Genomic DNA, 22,668 nt, shown 5'->3' on the forward strand with positions numbered 1-22,668 from the left:
GCAGAGGCGAATAAAACTACTACGTTTAATTATACTACACATTTGTTACATCTTCTCACAAGTGAACTCTCACTTATGATGCGTAAATTCAACAAGACCAGAAGACTACTATTACAACTAAGATATTTTGAAAAAAAAAAAACCATTTACTTTTTTGCCAAAACAACAACGGAATCGGCATTCATCTTATCACTTCAAGTCTAACGATATATAATAAAAGAGTATACACCTACTTTCTTTCTTTCAATTGCCATTTTGGTAAAGAGTTATGATACTCACACATTCATCTCTTCCCTACCTACTCATATCTTCAGATATGCGCTTCCACCACATGTCACCCAATATGGAATCCTTTATTTGCAACGTAGGTATATCTCAAAATGTAATTCATTCTTAGGATAAAAATGGTATTTAGTTGTATGTCAACAGAAATGGGATATCGGATCGTTACGTAATTAACACTAACAAATTGTTGCTTTGGGTTAACAAATATTGTTAAAAATTATATACTTTTCAATTTAGATACCTAAACGAGCGTAACTACATTATTAGACTGAATTTATAAAGCACTCCTAATCGAAATTATAATAAACAAACGGTCATACATTTTAAAATTTAGTTTATTTTTTAACCGATATATTAAATAAAAATCGCGATTACCTATACTTTGTATGTCGAAAGGCAACATCGTCAGGAAACCTGCATATGTTGAAATGACTATTTTCCGTGTGTCCACTCATCAATATTTTGTGTTGAAATAAACTCCATTTGTTTCATTTTTGGTTCTCCTGATAAGTCGTTTTTTTCGATAAGGTAATCTAATAATCTGAGGAGTCGATACGTTACAGGAAAAGAAAAGGAAGTTGAGGTAAATAAAAATCGGATATGTATTTTTAAATTTTATTGATTAGAGACATTCACACATCAAGATTAAATTTCGGTAAAATAGAACTTAAAAATATTTATATAAAAATGTTCAATGAATACAAATTTTAAATTCCTATTTATTTTAGGTACAGTTATAGTAACATGAGCAGACAACATACAAATAATATTTCAGCATTATAATAAAATATACATACTTCGAATTGGCACTTCTGCATTATATATATATATAAATTTCATGTATTAGGTGAATGAAGCAGTTCGATGGGATTGTTTTTTTAGGGTTTGTGCTTTCCGCTAACTTACTATTAATAATTTTGAGCGAACGTAATTTCTAAAAAATACTCTATAGGTTAGTTTTTATAAATTCTAAAAACTAGTCACTTATTAATAATAATACGTTAACTACCAGTAAGCCTATAAAAATCATTTCGTCTTTATGATCAGTCAATTAACAAGGAATGTAACCGAAACAATTAATTTTTTTTTTATATATAAATTAGCGGATTCGAAGATATTAAAATGTTCAGTCTACGATAGGTTCAGGAATTATTTGGAAATACATTTGATATGGAATGTCTCACTCGTATTAACTGCTAATATGTTAGGAAGTATTTCCGTCCTCCATTCATGCAGATGTGTCACTTCAAATTTTATAAAAAATGTATAAAATTACAAAAATGTTTAGGAAATCATTTTGTTGGACACAAATCGACAAACGACAGTAATATAAAACCTTACATAGGTATAGTCTAATCGTATGTATAAGTGTGAAATAATACACTACTAATAGCAGCAATACCCACTGCTTTCTCTAAATCGTTACAAATACTACACATCTAAATAGTACATATAATTGATTGTAGGTTTGTATATGCATAAAAATGTATAGATAAATCGAAAACTTGGCCACTGAATATTAAGTCCAATTTTATTTAAAAATATCCACGCCTAAATGTATAAAGTAACACAATTTCTTCACGAAATGCCTAACATCTTACCGTATCTCACTAGGCGAAAGAGCGACTTAAATATACTGGAGTTGAATTTCACACGTGCGCTTTAGAAAGAGAGCTCAGATCCAAATTTACACAACTTATAATTAAAGGAGTAGAATAATAACATAGGTGCATAAAATATACTTAAAGAATTAAATGAAATTAATTTTTTATATCACTTATAACAATATACAAATGCAAATTTCAACTTTAATTCGACGATAGAATTTAAGAAAAATAAGTTTATGAAAACGTAATTATTCGTATATACATAATAGTGTCTCATTATTAAAACCTATAATATTTTTATATTTTTCGAGTAACGCTTTTTTAATTATCAATATTTGTATTTAATATGTAATGTTTCAAGCTTTCCTCATTGTAAAAGCTGTAACATGATCGAAACTGTGAGGCAAGTAAACATGTATTTGTTATATATCGATATTTTATTATACAACAAATGCATACATTCACATCGATTAACGGTATATTCAAAATCCTTCGTGGAAACTACATTGAAATGTAATAAGTATTGTTGTAACTCGTATGATTAAATACTAGATAATTTTATTTATACGTACTAGTAAAATTTTTATGCTACTGAATGCCAATTATCATACGAATATTACAAAATGTTCAAAAATTTTCTAAGAGCAAATAGAAATTGCGAAGTTCTTAAGGAGCGAGTCACACGCCAGACGACATAACTAATACCCCTGTAATAATGGCACCAACTTATCGCACCGTATACTGCCTATATAACTTTGTTATTGTATAAAATCGTAAAAGATCATTCTAGCGAATTAAAATATATATAAAACCTTAATTTAACAAAGCAAAGCACGCTAAACTTAAACTATACTCGTTCTAGATGTAAGGTCTTATTCAAAATTGAAATTCTCATATTTGACGTAAGAAATTGTAATCGAACTTAGTTCGATATCACACCGCGATACTTAATGGAAATAAATTAAAGGCTCATTTTTAGACATACGTCTTGTGGACTGCTGTATGTGAAACTCTTTGCGGGGCTATTAATTAGCTACCGCCACATCGGTCGTCGTCTCCTGTAACAAAGTACACGCAATTAATACAATTACTAGTTTCATATTATATTATATTCAACTCAAAGGATCAAAATCTTACCATTTCGGTTTTTAGCTCTGGTATGGTGGGGACCTCTGGGATTAGTTCCTTCATCTTATCAGATGTTGAAATAACTTCCTGTAATTATGATAGATTTTTATATTACTTAAATTTATTCATTGAATACGACGCCATAATGACGGTGACAATATTTACAAAAAAAACTAAGATCAATAACTGATCTTATAAAATTCATTAAGCACTTTTTTATTAATTATGAAAAAAACAAACGCTAAATATATTATCACTCTGAGTTTAACATAAGAAATTTATATTTTATTACAATCAGATCTGAATTAATGAATCTAAATTAATATTAGCACAAGCTAGTTTACATGCAAGGGTTTATAAAAAAAAGCATATCGAGAGACAGGAAAAGGAAAGGAAAGCAACGAGCGCGGTGACGAGCTGCAAATCAAGACGGCAGTCTCTACATCGACACGGTCATGATCCAGATATTCTTCAGTTATTGATATTTCACACATGCTGGAAAAATTGGATATTAACTAAATTACAACATTTTTCAACGGAATGTCAAAACCTCCTTAAATAAGATACTAATCTTCTACTAGAGCAAGACTATCCGGCGGTATTCACCTGATGCGTGTGCGCGGGCGGCTCGGGCGTGTCGGGCGGCGACATGTCCGACTCCGAGCGGCAGAGCTCACTGGGCGGGAGCGGGAACGACTCTGACGCGTCATTACTGGCCGCGTCTCCGCCACCCTGCGGCAACGACTCCATCGCTTCCGACAGTGAAGGAGGCATGGAGTCTTCTGGTGTTACTATCGGTTTAACCGATTCCGCAGTATCCTCGATTACTGATTTCGAGTCACCGTTCATGATGACCTTTTCATCGTCGTTAGTTTCGACTGTTTCCAATTTCCCTAAGGAAGTTTTCGATTCATTTAAAAGATTCTCCTTTTCAATTTCATCATTTTCTTTAAGATTTTCTACATTTGAATCTGTTACCATATTTTCAGGAATAATTTCATTTTTTATGACTTCTTCACTTTTTTCTACGTTTTCCTCATTTGCGCTAGTTTTATCACTATCTACTTGTACGTCAAGTACAAGATCGGTTTGATTCTCACTAAGCACTTTATCTGTGTCTTTCTGAACGGAATCATCAATTTCAACTGGAGCATCATTTGTAATGTCAGTGTCAGATATTGACGAAGTTTGAACATTTGTTTCAGCATGGTCTGATTCATGAGAAATGTCGTTTGAAATAATTTCTTCCGTCTTTTCAAACTGGACGTCTGATGAAGGAGCATTTAAAAGTGTTTCATTTGAAGAATCTGTAATTTGTATTGATGTCTCGACAGTTTCCACTACGTTCGTTAAATTTTGTTGGGACTCGACTTCAATGTCGGAAGGAATTGCTTCCGTTTTTTCTGTGTTAGTGTCGGATGTCTCATTGTGAGCTGCATTTGAAATTATATCGGCATTATTAGCGAGCGAAGCATCTGTCAATTCCGGTGCCATAGTGGTCGCGGCAAAGGAAACCACCGAAGAAGGGGGAGGATTTGCGGGGAGTGGTGGAGGCGTAGGCTCTATTAAAGGCATTTTTTCAACACAAACCTCATTTATGACAGGAATTTCAGTAGCTGGAACGGGTTCAGTCTTTTCGATAGTTGGTTCCTCGGGTTTGCTATTCTCACTTTCTACTGCTACAGGAGTTTCGATTTTAGATTCTTCTGCGATGAGACCATTGACAGAGGGTTTCTCCGTTGTTACTTCAACTTTAGGTAGCTCTGGCCTATCATTTTCTTCAGTTACTGTGGCAATTGGCTCATCAACAGTAGGAGATTCTTCCTTTGGTGTTTCAGGAGTGCTGCTGCCATTTGTAATGGGCTCGGTTACTGGTGTTTCAGGGGTTCTTTCTTCTTTGGTCTCTGTTTCAGCTTTATCTTCTTGGACAATATCAACTTTTTCTGTGTCAGGTGTCTCGGCAATCTGAAAATAGAATAAATACATTTATTGTCAGTTATTTCAGGCAGTATTTGTCTAATAAGTAAAGACCGAAACGAGTTTAGTTTAGATGCATATAGAATCAGGAGAACATTATTAGATATATTATGGTATAATTTGAGGATAATGGCAATTATTTCCAGCATGAACATAATAATTACAGGTTAGTATAATATATTCAAATTATAAAAGTTTATAAGATCTCAAGTAATTTAGTCAAATTATGCTCCACTAATGATAAAGAGAGAATGGCAAAGGTTTAATAAGCTTGAAATTTTAAAATTAATAAACATAAGTACAAATAATATAATAATAATAAGCCGAGATGGCCCAGTGGTTAGAACGCGTGCATCTTAACCGATGATTTCGGGTTCAAACCCAGGCAGGCACCACTGAATTTTCATGTGCTTAATTTGTGTTTATAATTCATCTCGTGCTCGGCGGTGAAGGAAAACATCGTGAGGAAACCTGCATGTGTCTAATTTCAACGAAATTCTGCCACATGTGTATTCCGCCAACCCGCATTGGAGCAGCGTGGTGGAATATGCTCCAAACCTTCTCCTCAAAGGGAGAGGAGGCCTTTATCCCAGCAGTGGGACATTTACGGGCTGCTTATGTTATGTTATGTACAAATAATATTAAAATAGTTAATACCTTATCGTCTGCCATTATAATTTTACGTAAATGATATATTTATTTAAAAATTAATGTAAACATACAATTACAATACTTTACAGAGTTTACTTTATGACTGAGGACGTAATCAATTTGACCAGAACATTTATATCGCTAGGTTTGGTAACCAGAGACTTACATACGTTCACCCTTCAATGACTATGATATTATCTTACAGACAATAAGGGTTGACACTATCTTGCAATTCCTTCGAATATTATAATTATTAAAAAACAATTTATAAAACAGAACTATATAACTATGTATGAAATGAGGTGAAGGACAAATTAAAAAGTGAGAAAGGGGTTGTTGTGCAGTCAAAAAATTTTGGTCTGTCTGTGATTCTATCGCCCTAATATAAAAATATTCAAACATTTTTTATACCTTACGTTATCATTGGTTTTATTCTAATTAAGTACTTAGGTACATTTTATTTCGAGGATATCTTAGGAGGATAATTGTTGTCTCATTTTCACTAAAAAATATATACCTAAGCTTTTGTTATAAAATTATAATTCGTTTGGATGCGTTAACCTAAACAATATCAATCATTCCCAAATTAAACGAGATTAATTGTATACTAACAATTTCTCTATGTAACTTTTCTATATAAGGCATACAATTTCATATTTATTTTATTACACGCGTAACCACAGCGTTGCGGCTTGCACAAATGCACAGATCTATACAAGGTTATATTTACTTGATATAGTATCCAAGATCGGCTTAAGTTTTGCTTTTGCGCGCGTTCACTCACGACATTTTCCTGCCATTGTATATATCGTTATAAATATTATATCATTAAAAATATCGAAATTATAAAAGCTACACAGAAATGGACGGTAATTCCTAATTTAATACGGTCACAGTTTTTTTTTCTATAAGCATTTCCCACATAGGTCATGACTAAGAAAAAATTCTAGGAAATTAGTCATTGACAAGTGAATCACGTTATGTATTACGTTCTTATGTTGACTGTGTATATGTATGACTCTTAAATTTATGTGACTGTAAAACTGTAATTGCTTATTATTAACTACAGATCAAATATAGTTAATATTTGTTTACTTAGTGGTTACCGACCTTACATATAAAAGTTGTTTAGCGGTTCAGTGAAACACTGATTTCCCTCTTTCTTTAATTTGACATTCGAGAAGAAGATAACATAGATAACATTTAACCTATCACCTCCTAAACAGCATACACAAGTAACGCTCTAAAGTATTGACAAGTATACTTCATTACATTATACAAAATAAAAAAGGTAGGTGTACATTATTACAAAAAAAAAATGTTCTATGGTGTTTAAATTGGCACTTTGGCTTGGTCAATCTAAAAGTTTGATAGTGATACGTGAAGCCAATTTTCCAAAATTCATGAAGTTCGTTACAAGCTCAGATTAGTAACTTGATATTTACTCGAAAGTTATTATTATTTAATGTATATGCATACAAGAAACGATCCATAGTCCCTATTATTATAACTAAAGCGCCAATTTCGTGGTTCGAAAAACATCCTCAAAAAATAATAATATTAACACCTGCATTACCCAAATATCTTGTTTGGTCAACATCCAAAACGAAGAACTAATCTTCAATTAATAGGACGTCTTGCATACCGTATTCCATCAGATTAAACTAAATTACATTTTCTTCGATCACACCACGACCATCCTGAACGTGAAAGGTGAAACGTGAATGTTTAAGCCAAAACTTTCTTGTAACTCATTATTAATTTGCACGGCAGTTTTTCGGACATCATCCGCTATTAACTGTTTTATTAAGCGATGTTTAGTGGCGGTTGTCTTTTTCGGGTGGCCGTCCGCTGTATTGCATTTAATATTGCAGCATTTTCGATAAAAATATATAATTATTTACAAAAAAAAAAAACTCTTTCAAAATTGCTACCTAGGACATCGAAAAATACGAACTGAATAATTATCAAAATACTTTTAAAAGCATATTTGAACAAGTTTCACCAAATCTTAAAAATAGTTAACTCTTTGTCAGTAATAATATATACAACTTTTTATTTACTGATAAGCACACAGAAACTAAATTCTAACAAATTTAAACTTGCCAAAATACATTTTAGCGTTACTGGACATATGCCGTTTGTATATATTTTAAAATATAAAATTGCTAAGTAAGAATGATTGCTTTCGTAAACGTATATATAAACTAATATGCACATTGCATGTACATTGCTATATATATTAATTATGTGACTATAACCATATACAATACTGTTGTTTTTTAAGTAATTAAATTAGGGGGACGGTCAAATGGGGAACCTAACATTTGGTCACTACTGGTATCGCCACTGTGTCCATTTACAATGTTAGTTTAGTTAGTTACTAATAGTAACCCTTTCTTACATCGCTAGTGCACCACCAAACTAGGGAACTATGTAAGTGCCCTTGTGCCCGTGGTAACACCGACTCATTCACCCTTCAAACCGGAACACAATACTAAGTATTGCTGTTTGATTTGTTGACGATGTAATCTTCTAAATATATTTCATTAACTGTTAGATATGTTTAATGTCTTTAATATGAAAGGTGATATATAATAAATTAGTTTCCGTGTTTGAGCGATAGTCTAGATGACGAGCAATTCTTCCACCGTAAATAACTTATTAATAAGAAAAATATTCCGTTTTCTCTCTATAAGTTTACTTTTAAATATAACAACCGTTTACTGTGTTATCTGAATAGTAATTGTAGGACTCATTTCATTTACCCCTATTTTGTATTCTCGTATCATACATTTACCGAGATCCTTAAATAACAATAGATTACGGTGGTTCGTCGTTCCTACGTACCTACATGTCGGTATACAAAACGGTAGCTAGCTAGCTTATTAGTTACACTTTGTGTATGGACATCGAATGAATCATGCCGGTTTCATAACTTGCTATATGTTTCATTAATATAAACGCAAAAACATGTGAAAAATTTAATTAAAATTAAGTTTTTTTTATATTCGTTTCATTTTTTTCCCAATGTGAATCGGTCCTTTTTCGATAAACAATTGATAGAAAACCATATTTTATACATAAATTATTAAGAAACATCACTTATAGTTTATTTCAATGAGTTCAAGAAATATCGAATTGCTAAAGTTATTTCGTACGAATTAACTCAATGAAGATTATGCGGGTGTCGCGGGAACCTTCGCAGCGGCTCAATTAAATAAATATATCCACACATTCCCAAACTAGGATTTCCTGTACAGTTGTCAACGCGCCAATCGGAACGGAAAAGTTTTTAGTACAATCGCATTTAAATGATATTTCCGGGGCATATATATATAAATACCATTAAGTGTAACAATTTGTTAGATAATTAATATTCACTTAACTAATTTACTACTCAAAGAAAAAGCCGTTTCCAATTAGATAATGTTAATAATTGTTAAAATAATAATAAATATTAAAAGCTAATTGAAGTGTTATTTATTTTGACGGTTGTTTAACTATCTATAATAATTAATTACTTTTAACCGGGCAAACTGTACAATAAAGGTCGAAACGATGAACGAAATCAGTGTCCGAGACGAACACAATATGTACGGCAAACATCCGAACGGCACGCACAGGAAGCTAGCTACCTGGCATTGTTGAACAGATTCATGTACATAAATTGTTTTTTTTTTTTTTTATTCTATATCACTGGTCGCTCAAACTGCTTCGGTCATTATCACGACATTGTTTTAAAATTATAACGGCGGTTAGTAATATTTACAAACATCATATGTATGTTGAAAATAGAACATAATTTCTTATGTTTTATAGAACATTCATACCAATACGTTGTATTTTGTTCATATTGAGATATTATTATTAAATATAGTCTGAAAAAACCGCCTCCCCAAGCACTTACATGACGATCAGTGACAAATTGTTATTACACTCAATCTCTCTGATGCATAATGTTAGTGGATAGTTAGCTAATTTAAAAAGAAAAACTCCGTTCATCTATTCGTAACTCAATAGTTACCCAATGAAATAATATTTCAAACTAAGTTCCTAGTTTAAGAAATACTAAAGATGTAATTAGCAATTACTTATTGCTGTATAGTAGGAAACGGATAGTGAAAGTTTGCTGCACACCATCATGGAAAGGCGATCGTATTTATTATTATCGGTAAGATATTATATTTTTGACATCGGTGTGTCCTCTCTGATGTTCTTACGTTTCAAGAACGACCAGTCACTTTCATATTGAAATAAAACAACAATGAAGTTCCGATAACGTAATTTATGTCTTTTATTTTAACGAAATATGCAAATTATGCAGTTCGACCTTCAATTTAGTTTCAGATAACAGTTTTTCTAAGAACTGAAATGATCGTTTTAAGTGACACAAATAAATGTTTAACATTTAAAAACGGCTCATAACTACTCTAGATAATTGACATGCATTGTGTACCGTGAATGTAGCGAGTCACAATGAGAAAATGTTTGCTAATTTCAGTATTCAATGTTCCAAATGAGCGGTAACTTTTCCGATAACGGTAAACTGTTAGTGAGTCAGCAATATCATAATAGAACGGCGAATATAGAAAAAAACATTTTATAATATTAAGAAATAACGAATAATAAAAATCACTGTAGTATTCCGAAATCTAAACAAAAAAAAACTAAGTTTACCCAAAACATAAATTCAAAAGCGTCAATAATGTAATGGTTTAAGCGATGTAAAAAGTCGCAGCATCGATCCTGACACCTTGGGCTATTGTCGGTCCCACATTAACACAAGCTTTAAGCTTAAATGGAGGGGTAAATGTGAAAATTAATAATTCTTTAATAAATTTAAGGCATTGCTATTTTTTTTGTATACAAACAGTCTCTATTTTGATAACTATAGAAATATAGTTATTACATTTTTGAAAAGTCTGATCTAGCTGAGTATCTTGTCTGATAATTTTGCAAAAATCTATTTTCAATAAACACGGGCAAGGCTCAAACTGTGGTAAATTATATTAAGTAATAAAATAAAGCCAATTTTCGAAGCTATATAAATACCGTGGTTTCGATGATGCCTTCCTTGTATTATTTTACCCGACGTTTTTACAGAGTTGCACCTGTCGTGGTCACGGGCCGACAGTCCACTCATAACACGAAAATCATCAAATGACGTCTGTTTTCTCCAACAGTTCGGCAACTTTTTCTAAGCAACGAAGCCACGACAGAATGCAAGTAATAAATAAAATACACTAATACGATTAATAATTTTAAATACACTTTCAAACAAACATTGATGTTAAATTTTCTACACACAATCATGTATTCACGAAGACGCGAAGCAGTACCCAACATTAATAATAAACAAGATGCTAAATATAATCGGGCCCGTGTAAGGGTGCTCCTTTGAACAAATTTCGGATGTTAATCATCCACGTATGTATATACGTAGGTACATGAATAAATGTGAGCTTACTCCGAACCTAACAAGAAACCTTAGAAATGATATTAACGACATAAGTGGTCATATTGCAGACAGCGTCGTGTGACCGGCGGACGGGTATAATTTGCATAGGCAATAAATAACGGTGGAGATAGCAGTAGCATCTCGGCCGGCTCGGGCGCACTATCATGTAACTCATAGTTGTCCGAGTTCGCTATCAGAGGTTGTCGCCCTGTCTTGGCACCGATTACACCAATCGCTCTGAATGCGTATCCAGTTACCTTCACTTCGTAAAGACTAGACCTTTATAAATAATAACAACTGCCACTCGACCCGACTTCGGTTAAATTCATTCAGCTAAATAAATGTTAAGCTATATAAAGTTTCGTTACATAAGTTCACTAAAGTCGAGATTCAATTATTAAAAAAAAAACGATTAAAATCAGTTCAGTATAACTAGTTTATGTGGAACCGGATATTTATTACGGGCACAATTTATAACATAGTTATTGAATATGATGTTGCTGAAAGTATTTAAATGAAATATCAAAAAGAAAGAATCTTATTCTTAGAGTATCCTGTCCGGTTCAATAAATGTATATTAAGTTAATTGGATGTTTATGTATAATTAACAGATAAAGGTACTTAAAATATCACTTCGACTGTCATTAAGCCTTTTATATTTACTTGGTAATGAGACGATATATCAGAATTATCAATTTAGAACAATAAACAAGACGATAGAGCTCGACATTCTCACAAGAACATAAAGCATGTATTAAATGGAAATGAAATCCTTCCTTGTTATTCCAAAGCTCTATTCAGCGACAGTATTATCAAAATACGATAGATGTACTGTCGGCCATTTGGTAAACATGCAACATGAACTCTTCGCTCTTCAAGTTACTTTGCCGGTAGCGAGTTTTGATACAAGTATTCGTTACAAATACAAGCATACCATTGTCTACACGATACTATATACGCACTGACTCGATATAAACTGGTTCCATTTATAGATATCGCTCTGGTGTTTTTTTTGATCGCTGACATTAGGTATTTAATGCCATTAAGAATGCCTAATGAACGAATGTGGTGGTGGGTTTTTTTAAATATATTTAGCGAAACTAAACAGATGTGACACTTCTATGTAACGGTTTTTTTTCGAATCATGTTTTTTTTTTTCATTTCTCATGTAATAATATAAACATGTTCAGTAATAATGAAAACTGAAAAAGTTATAAAAAAGTCATAATGTTAACCAATCTAAGAGGCGGCCTTCGGTTCAAGCGCCCACTGCAGGCCTCGGAAAACCTGCCACGGACTACTAATTTTATTTTGCACAAACAAGTTTGAATGCTAAGCAAGGAACCGATTTACTCCGGACAACCATGTTATATCCTATAAAGTAATATTATATTTCATTGCAATATCATACGAATAAATAAGTTAGGAGAAATCAAACCAACAGTTTATTTTGTCTAAATATAGTCTAACTGTAAAGATTACTTATTGATGAAAGTATCAAAATCTCGTGGTGGGAGATCAGAGTTAATGACCCTACAACAAACACGTGGTGCGCTTGATTGGTCTCTAGAAGATTGAGGCTAAAATGCTGAGCAGTAATTATATTTACCCTTTGTGTCATTCATATAATAATACATATAGCTTAATAGTCAATTCTTATAACCAAATTAAATTTGAACTTTTGCAGAGCTGGAAGCGCTTTGTGTAAGCTCGTCTGGGTAGGCTCCGCCCACTCATAAGTTATTCTATCGCCATTCAGTGTATATGTAGTATACCTTGTATAATGTTTAACGGGTTGAAGGTTTAGTGAGCCAGTGTAATTAAACACAAGGCTCACATGATTGCCGGCACTTTGATGGTGTATGGATTAGTCACTTTATTATAAAGAGACAATTTATCGAGCAGTGGTCGTTATATGACCACTTGTCATAATGTGATGACCCATTTAGTATTCACATCCAAATTTAATAAAAAAAAACCTTGATAATTGTCTTGACAGATCCTTCTAGAATTTTACTCGTTAATTTGATTTGTAAATTTCAATAATGAATTAGTCAGCTGTGTTGTCTGAATTCCAATAAAGAACGCAAGCATAATAAGTTGGGTATGTTATATGGTATGGGTAGTCGTTTGTCATCAATGAATTAGTATCTACAATGGCATGATACGTCGATAGCCGGTAGACAATGTCGGCTCACGTTTGGTGAGCGCGGATATAGCACCACTTTGAATTATAATGTGCATTGTTCTTCGCGTCGCTCCGGTTTGGGTGCAATGCACTAGCTACGTCGCAATAGATACTTGTCATAGAAATCGCCGGTTCCTAGCCGGTCAAGCCGCAAGGTTGAACCGAAACGACAAATATTAACGCGATCACAATTAAATTGTATTGCGAAATATTTATTAATCAAACAATCTCTTCAGGAATCGTTTTTGTTTGTAAATAAATATCCGTAAAGTGCGTTGAATAGTTGCAATAAGTGATTTCACAACGCACATCGTCTCGGAGTTTCTCCGGCTAGGTCGATGACTCGAATAATTATCCAAACAATTTTAAGGTTCAATTACGACCACATGCTAACAATTAAAATATACAACAACACATCAGAGTATAAACAGAGTTCGCACGTCGAAAGTAGGCCAAGTGAGTACAATAATGGATGGTCGGCAACCGAGGGGCGAGTGTTCACCGCCTTCGCCGCATTGTGTGCGGACCGCGTTGACGGAATACGAATAAGATGTAGTACGAAGTAGAAAGTTATTGATTATACTATAATCATTGACAGTCACTGATCAATACTGGTCGTTAAAAGCGAGCCTTTCTCAATGTACTCAGGGTTATTGGCCATTTGTTCCAGACATCGCCATCACAAGGAAGAAGGAATTTAATCTTCAGTATTAAACTGAGTACGATTACGTCTTTCCAAGACGTTTTTTTAGCTGTAGAACTACTTTAATAAGATCAGATTCTCGTGACGAGCGGTACTTTAGCAGTCGACGTCGTCATTTCACATCACCAGAGGAGTGAAACCCAAATAAACGACAGACAGATAGGTATCGAATTAACGCGATGTCATTGGTCGAGAATATGAACAATCTATGAAATTTATAATAGTTTCACGAAAAATTGGCTTCTTAAATGTAAACGGATTTTCGGAACATTGGCAGTAAAATTAAAGTGGATATAAGTACTGAGTTAAGTTGTATAAAGGTTTCTTTATCTTAACTACCTCTTTGATTTTGAAGTTTGAACCTACTAATAAAATACAACAATCACTAATCTTAAAATTTACAACTTTGTTAGCATAACTCACCTCCTCGGGTACTTTTTCGGGTTCACCGTTCGTTTTGGGCTCTTCCTCTTTCTGTTTCTTCTCCTGTTTCGGTTTGTCCTTTCGGCTGAAACTAATCGATCTCAACGACCATTTCTTCTTGACCTGTTAATTTCATACACACCGTTACAATACAGTTACAATTTATTAACGTCCCACCGCTGGGCAAAGATCCCATGAGAAGCATTCGTGCAAAAAAAAAACAAACAGTATAACCGAATTGATAATCCTTCTTGTGTTGAAGTCGGTTAAAAAATAAGTAAAAGTTTGTTAGTTTTGGCCGGAATTTGAATCCACGATCATCGGTCAATATGCAAGAGTTCTAGCCACTGGTCATTCTAACATATCCAGTTACGGTAAACCTAATTTATGAATCGCGTGCTATAAGTAATTAATAATTTTAATAATTCCGTTTTAAATAAGCGATTGCTAAAAGTAATCTATAAGTAATCTAATATTGAAATGCTTGTAATAGGAAACACGAGCTTAGAGCCGCACACAAATAAATCAACGAATAACGGCTGCGCCCGACTGAAAGGCCAAATGCCAAACAAAAATAATTAAAAGTTAAAATGGTTCAAATTGTTAAAAGAGTTTTTAATTAATATCAATAGGTCGTGCTCGTGATATGGATATACGGATAAGCCTTTTTTCTATTTGACATTGTTTAAGCATTTAAGTTACATCAATTAATTCACATAAATTTTTCGCTACAAAACATCCAATTCGTTTATCTCTATATTCATAGAGATTTTTTTTTCAATCACGTGGTAACTACTGAACGTATCGGTATGAGACTATGTCCAATCGAGGCGGAATTGCCCTTAGATGGTTATATATGGCTGTTAATGGCTATAAATTTTTTCAAGTCCATTGATCCTTTCCGCTTTTTTTATTAAATACCTAGCGAAGCGAAAGAGAAGAAGAATTAACAGCTAGTAATATTTATAAATGTCATCTATAGAAAATTATAAGATTATTAATAGCAACATTAATATATATTACTTGTTAAGACTTACAGCTGTAATGTTTTATTGACATAAATAATTGTTTACGTGCTTACAAAATATATTTTTTGTATTTTATTTTAAACAACGATCTCTAATACACTACACTAGTAGTATTATATTTTAGAAGACATTCTCTACCATTCTAAAGCAATAACTGTCATATAGAATTAAAATTGCAGATTATAAATATGAGACAGAGTCGTGTTACACGTTAAACCAAGCGGTAGGCTGTGAAGACAACATGGTCATACTTTGAACCATATATGATCTTTAAAACGAAAAAAGGCGTGTTACAATAGAACTCGTTTAGTATAATCAGTATCGGCTATTCTTATTAATGATGCTAAAATAATAACGTAACGAGTTTCATTGCCTTGGAGGAAAAACTTTTTACAGAATAACTTAATAGCTGGAGATGTTGGTAAAATATGGAATCGACAAGCTCTGGTTAATTTTATCATGTTTGACGTTATATGTTTTAACACGAGTATTTTTAGCTTTATTTCAAACAGGCTCCTCCACACCGCTCATACACAACATGACACAACGTGACCGTTACCTTTTCCTTCTTGGGTTTCTTGCCGTCATCTGGCGATGGGGTGGACTCTCCGTTCTCTTCCTTCTGCTCGGCGTCTCCATTTGTTACGGGCGACGATTCTTTCTCTTTCTCTTCCTCTTGTTCTTTACCCTCTTTTTCAGTAGTCGCGTCCTTTTCGTTTTCCGGTGTTCCACTATCGAGTTGCTTTTCTTTGTCCTATAATACAATATAAAATGTAGATAACCATTTTAACAATATCCATCGACCGGATGTAGTGACGAGTTCGGTATGTCTTACTTAACATTCCGTTATTGCGATCTCAAAAAGGTAAACGACGCATTCCATTACCAATATAACACACCCTTATCTATTCTGTAACAATGCCACGAGAAGTAATACTAATAACTAAATTCTTCCATGATTATTTTTAGGGTCTGATGGAACAAGCTTCAATTTGTGCGACTTTATATGCGGGTCAGTGTATTGTCGAACAATAAATTTTCAATTGTGATATTTAGGTGGCCCCCATGGTTTAATTGTTATGGTTAATGGCTTGTGTTGTGTACACAGCACATTGTTGATGAGCGACAATTTAAATGCACTGAGATGCACTCAATTTACGAATTGTATTCTATTCGGATGAGTCTTTTTAGTCGAAATGGTAATTCATGCTAGTTACATTGTCATATCGTATTATAATTTAAACATAATGATTATCTATACAGGTTTAGTTTCGGTGACTTCATTTTTTATGTTAATAATAATATTCAACATTGGCCTGGCATATACGTATCAATATGTATTCGATTATCGAAACAGGTCGCGAGGCCGCGACTCTCTCCGTTATAAGGTAAACATGCATATAGTGGCGAACTAACCGAAGGCTCGTGTATGTGTGCATCGCCGTTGAGCTGCGGCTTCAACGCATCTGCGTCGGCGAGCTGCTCGACGCGCCCCTCGCCGCCCGCGCCCGCCGCCGCCACCTCCCCGGCTCCTTCTGCCTCCTTACCACTAATGTCCACCGAGCGCTTGCTCTGCTTAGCACCCATACTAGCTGATAGCCTGGTTTAAAACACAAATATCTACTTTATCAATCTTCACCTACAATTAAACTACCCTGATCTGATTTGAAAGGCAATATGTAATGTGTATAGCGTTTTTATTAAATCCAACACGACTAATATCACTGACTAACCGCATGACTTATATTTCAAATGTAATATACACCGCAGTCTAATAAATATGAATAATACGGGGTTATCAATATGAACGGCTATTGTAGTTCTTAATAACAAACGGACAATAATAAAAGTAAAAAATAATACAGCTTATGCAACACACAGTAAATAATATGTTCGGGGCTTTTAACGACTTATTTTGTAATAAAATGTTCAAAGTAGGTACAATTTTTTTTTAAGATCACGTAAAATTTTTTATAAAATGTTACTGTCTTATTATGACCAACGTTCATCGAGTGTTCAGTTGAACACTAAGTTTCCTTCTTTTTGTAAGCATTGATAACACAATGGAAGAATAAGACAGCATTACTTTACTAATGACCCCTAAAATAATCTTCACTCATTACTTTCTTTTAAAGCGACTATACTATTACTACTAACTTAACAATCCGTAACAATATCCCAACATCACAGCGTAAATTGGCAGCTACCTTTAGCGCAGTCCCGTCAGGTTGAGGTCATGTTAGGTCACCCACTTGTCAATTATTCCAAATCGTCAAACATAACTCTGTATCATGTTCTAGCGTGTCGCTGTGTTCCGGTTTAAAGGGTGAAAGAATCTATGTAATTACCGGCACATAGGGAATTAAATTTATGATTTTATCTTAAGACATGAACTTTGCAACACACTAAACTACTCAAGAGTGAAAAACTATTTTCTAAGAAAAAAAAATAATATCGAAATCTTTGTTTCCTACTTTTTGAGGTAGAAAAACCGTGTTCCAATCGTGTTTATAATATAAAAACAAATGTTAACGATATCCTCGATAGATGGAAATAGATGCAGCAGAAGAAGAGCTAATATAGCCGATTATAGAATCGTCAATAGGTCAGGGTGCTGGGAACAAAACTCAAAATAAATGTTAACGACCGAAATAGTATCAAGATGCAACTCGCTCGCTTTAATGTCCCTTAGCATACGAGCGCTAGATGCGCCTACAACAAATGATTTTTGTGAGTTAGTCAAGACTATTGTTTTACTTTTTAAAAGAAATGAATGCATGTATGTATGTTAGTGCATTCATCTGTAGTATCTGTCTCCGTGTAGCTTAAACGATAAATACCTTTTCTGACAAATGAGGTGTCGTTAGCTTCGTCTCAAGAGACTCGCGTGTCTTAGGGTTTATGATGTCTGAAGTTAAATCCAAAATGGCCGATATGACTTGCACAGTACGCCAAGCAACAATTAAACTCCAAATGCTTCGAGTCTGACCGAATTTATAAAATTATAATAATGTCTCGTGCTTTTTGTAGTCAGGTTTTATATTATATAAACTTAAGGAAACTTAGAAAATAAACATTTAAGTTGGGGACCCGTAATCATAATTTATTTCTCATTCTCAAACCAAATTAGATATGGAGAAAGAAGTTGTACACTTTTTGACAATTGAGATCGTTCTTATTGTTACGATATTTTGAGTTTTCAATAGATAGCCATTACATTACGTTATTTTCGATTACTTGTTTAGAAAAAAAAATGGTCCCCATACTTTTTTTGACACTCTGAAACCAAATTAGATATTTGGAAAAGAATTGTGATCTTTTTATTGTTATGATATTCTGCCTCTTAAATTGATACATCGAGTATCATTCGTTATTTTTTCTGTGAAATATACATCTATTGAAAGATGATTAAATAAAGGGGACTCAATCAGCTTATATTAACTAACTACTAAAAAATATTATAACTTAAATATAACTAACTAACATTACGTTTTAATACAATAAATGTATGTTGTAAAAGAATGTTTTTTTACTTAAAAAATAATTACTAAGCCTCAAAAAACGCCAATAAATGATTATTTTTATCATTATGTGATTCATCGCGTCGGGAAATAACTACTGTCACAGACATTTTCATTCATTCGTTTCAGCTTCATCTTGAAAAATACATTCTTTTATCTTTCTTCAACTCATTGTTTTTAGCAATTTAAATCACGACTTGATGATTATAACCGCAAATAAAATAAAATGGCGTAATAACAGCCAAAAAACGAAGCACCGAGGGTATTATTTTACACGGCCATTCATTTAGGTAAGTAAGACATGAAAACGTATATAGAAAGCGACCTTTGAAGCACTTTTACGGTAAATTATATTTATATAAAGATTATTTACGACTCAAAGATTCACGATGAAAATATCTTTAATTGTCATTATTTGTTTCACGTGGTAAGTTGTAATTTTTTTCTTTCTATGATTGAATGAAGCATATTCCTTAAATTAATGAAACATATTTGTTAAATATTTAAATACACAAAACGACGAAACTATTTTATGATCCACATTGCAAGTTAACAATTAAAACATTACACATATTGCTACTTAGTATAATTTTATGTACAGAATTAACGTTCCCGTTCGCACAATATTAAATCATTATCATAGTTTTTTTGTTTCAGATGTTTCATTACACACTTGATTGCTTAAACAAAATTGTTGCTGTCAATAATATTTGCTAGACGTTCAACAAAAATAAACAGAAACAACAAAGACATATATTTACGCAATGAGATACATTATTTGCCTGCTAACATTATGTAATATATTGTTTACATTACAATATATAGAACACACGTAAGTAAACAAAGCGCAACTTGAAGTGTTGTTTCTCAATAAAAAATCTCAAATAGTAGTATAGCGTTTGTTTAACATGACCGACTGTAAAGCCACTACATCATATCAACTAACTTCACGCTACTGGGTGAACGACCTCCGTCCTTCCCTCTCTAATGTAACTTTTTGTCGTCATCCCGAACCTATCGTCTATGTAACAATAGGAGGCACTTAGGCTAGTTATTTATTTTTTATTTAACTTCACCAGTGCTGGACTACGACCTTGACTCCAACCTATTCAAGGTCAACAACTCAACTACTCGGCCGTGATTATATTTAAGAGCGATATAAACATGCGCCCGAAGACAATCTTTAAGGCTAGGCCCTTAGACGGATAATATGGTCTTATCTCCCTTCATAAACTCATTTTAAATAATAACAAGAATACATTTTGCTCGCAGACGCTATGGATTTTGCAATTATAGTAACGAACTAGGTATAAGTAGTGACAGTATTCATTTTGAATACATCGTAAGCCATCTATGAATTATATTTAAGTCGATAAATAGAGTTAATATTTAAAACATAATTTACAAACTTTAAACTTGGCATCAAAATAGACATTTATACTCATGAAATCGTTACAATTGTTTAAAAATGCCTTCCTTACTTTGTATATCGCATGTTTAGTAAACACTGATTTCTCTCTTTCACTCATCATTGATTTAACATTCGAAAGAAGAAGACAACATTGCTTAACTAATCAGCCCCTTACAAAGTTTATGGGTGAAGCTGTATTTATAATAGTGACGGTTCGAACATACGTGTTATATTCGACATTCAGTTGTATTATCAAATATGTACATAAATTAAGCCCTAACGAATATTCATTTTTGGAAATATACATGTCAAAAGTTGTCAATATTTTAGATGATGATTATAATTTTTTTAATCCAGCCATACATATTTATTTACCTTACTTAAGTGACAAGATAAGTGTAAAGATATACATATATTTACGTGCTTGCTCGCAGTAGAACCTTTCCTTCCAAAACCGTGTCGTATTAATCTCTTTAAAAGACCGTAACAGCACATGTTGTTTATACGAAAAATGACTAAATGTTTGACCTCTTTTCAACAGTCTTTGTTTTTCGCCATTTAAAGCATGACGCATCATACGTGAAAAATGTAAATTTGCAAAATGCAATATTATAATGTGCACAGCGCTCTAAATATTATCGAATATTCAGTTCCGTACAATTCTATCCCGACCGTTACTAGTTTTGGTTATCGTATAAAGAAAATATAACGCAAATTATTTTACAAAATTAAAATATAAATAAATCGTGGTCATAAAACTGCAACTCCTTATAAATATCTTTCATCGTGTCCCGATCCATACCATTGCGAATTTTAGAAATTCAAAAAATGTTAATAAATTAAGATAGTGTATGAAGTTTTAGAATTATCACGTAGTTTTCGTAAAAAGTCTACAATTATCAGCCTTTGTGCACAGCTTACAGAAAGCCTTTGTAAAGGCTCTAAAATTAGCTTGGCAGTTATAGATTATGGAAAAATAAGCATAAAATATTCCTTATCTAAAATTTGAAGAAATCTAAATTAATATGATTTGATTTAGATGCTACTACTAGACTATACCACTTTAAAAATATTATTTCATTCAAAACTAGTTTTAAAAAAAATAATGAATACTAGTTTTTTGTGAACTAGTATTCTATATATTATGTTTGGTGAAATATTACAATAAAAAAACTTTTACACTATATTTCTAAAGTCAATACAAGTTAAAAATTAAAAAACGTGAAATATTTAGTGTCACAGTGTACCATTTATAATGGAATGAGTGGAATGGGTGTGTCTATGTCATATGTGGTCCACATGTGTTCGGCGATTTTATAATAATAGTAACCTGTTATCTTTGAAAGACCCGAAACCCCTTCAAATTTAAAAAGGAAGCAATGGTTGTAATATTTTTCTCTTTGTGCAATAAACATATAACAAATATGTCACATTCCCCATCGCTAGAAAAATACAATTGATTTAAAAATCCATTAAATAAAATCATTTTTTTGTACCAAAAATTTTAAACAACCATACCGTTAAATTAAAATGTATTCCTTAATTTTAATGTCACGAATAAAATAAATACCTTATTTATGAAGGAATAGCAACAAAAACCTTTGTTTAGAGATTGTCGGTTCACTTACATTGATGATTCATCGTTGGATTCGATTAGTGAATGCACGAAGAATGGGTTACCCGGAAAAATGCATTTGGTGTGAAATGAAAGAATATTGATCGTCATAAAATTGTCTAGGTGACTTAAAAAATAGGTTACTTATACATTTATCGATTTAATTTTTGTATATCATAAAGCAATTTAAAATGTAAAGTAGTGAAGCGTGTTTTAAAGCATAATTAGGTACTTTTATTCAATAATTCATATAATATCTGATAATCTATTATTTTAAATAAAATTTAATTTTCGTTTTAAATACTGAAGACTGTGTGTTATTTAATAAAATGCCTAAAACATATTATTTTAAATCAACGTTCGACTATATCAAACCGCCGGCATCATTCATAAAATATTATTTTAACTATCAAATTTTTTAAACTTATGACAAAAACTTAACCTTATTTTATTCTTACCTTTAGACTTTTTAATCCAAAATATGAAGACAAAGAATTTACACTTAAATTATCAAATTTATTCACTTCCAGCACTCACAGGCATTCACAATATGGCGACAGGACGAAATCTCCACCCACTGAGAACAAATTCAAAATTGAAAGTCTTCTATTGGTCGGTAGAATTAAGACGCTTCAGTATAGCCAACATGATTCTTACATACTGACAATAT

General features: G+C 32.7%; 1 protein-coding gene across 1 annotated transcript; it reads right to left on the reverse strand.

Annotated features, from left to right (window-relative positions):
- Window positions 1-1,305: 1,305 nt before the first annotated feature.
- On the reverse strand, window positions 1,306-22,595 carry LOC125066574 (A-kinase anchor protein 200). Its single transcript, XM_047674706.1, has 7 exons — window positions 22,457-22,595; window positions 16,868-17,051; window positions 16,011-16,205; window positions 14,424-14,546; window positions 4,611-4,985; window positions 3,030-3,107; window positions 1,306-2,950 (listed from the first exon to the last, which is right to left on the reverse strand). The coding sequence occupies exons 2-7, from the start codon at window positions 17,036-17,038 to the stop codon at window positions 2,918-2,920; spliced, it is 975 nt and encodes a 324-aa protein (XP_047530662.1). The 5' UTR covers window positions 17,039-17,051; window positions 22,457-22,595; the 3' UTR covers window positions 1,306-2,917.
- Between the last annotated feature and the right edge of the window lie 73 nt (window positions 22,596-22,668).

Source organism: Vanessa atalanta, chromosome 9 (genome assembly GCF_905147765.1).
Source record: "Vanessa atalanta chromosome 9, ilVanAtal1.2, whole genome shotgun sequence".
Classification (NCBI taxonomy): Eukaryota; Metazoa; Arthropoda; class Insecta; order Lepidoptera; family Nymphalidae; genus Vanessa; species Vanessa atalanta.

Coding starts and splice junctions, on each gene's coding strand:
- LOC125066574 (XM_047674706.1), bottom strand. CDS start 17,038: ATGGGTGCTAAGCAGAGCAAGCGCTCGGTGGACATTAGTGGTAAGGAG. Junction 16,206..16,867: donor CACACATACACGAGCCTTCG/GTTAGTTCGCCA, acceptor ATTGTATTATAG/GACAAAGAAAAGCAACTCGA. Junction 2,951..3,029: donor CAGAGCTAAAAACCGAAATG/GTAAGATTTTGA, acceptor ACTTTGTTACAG/GAGACGACGACCGATGTGGC.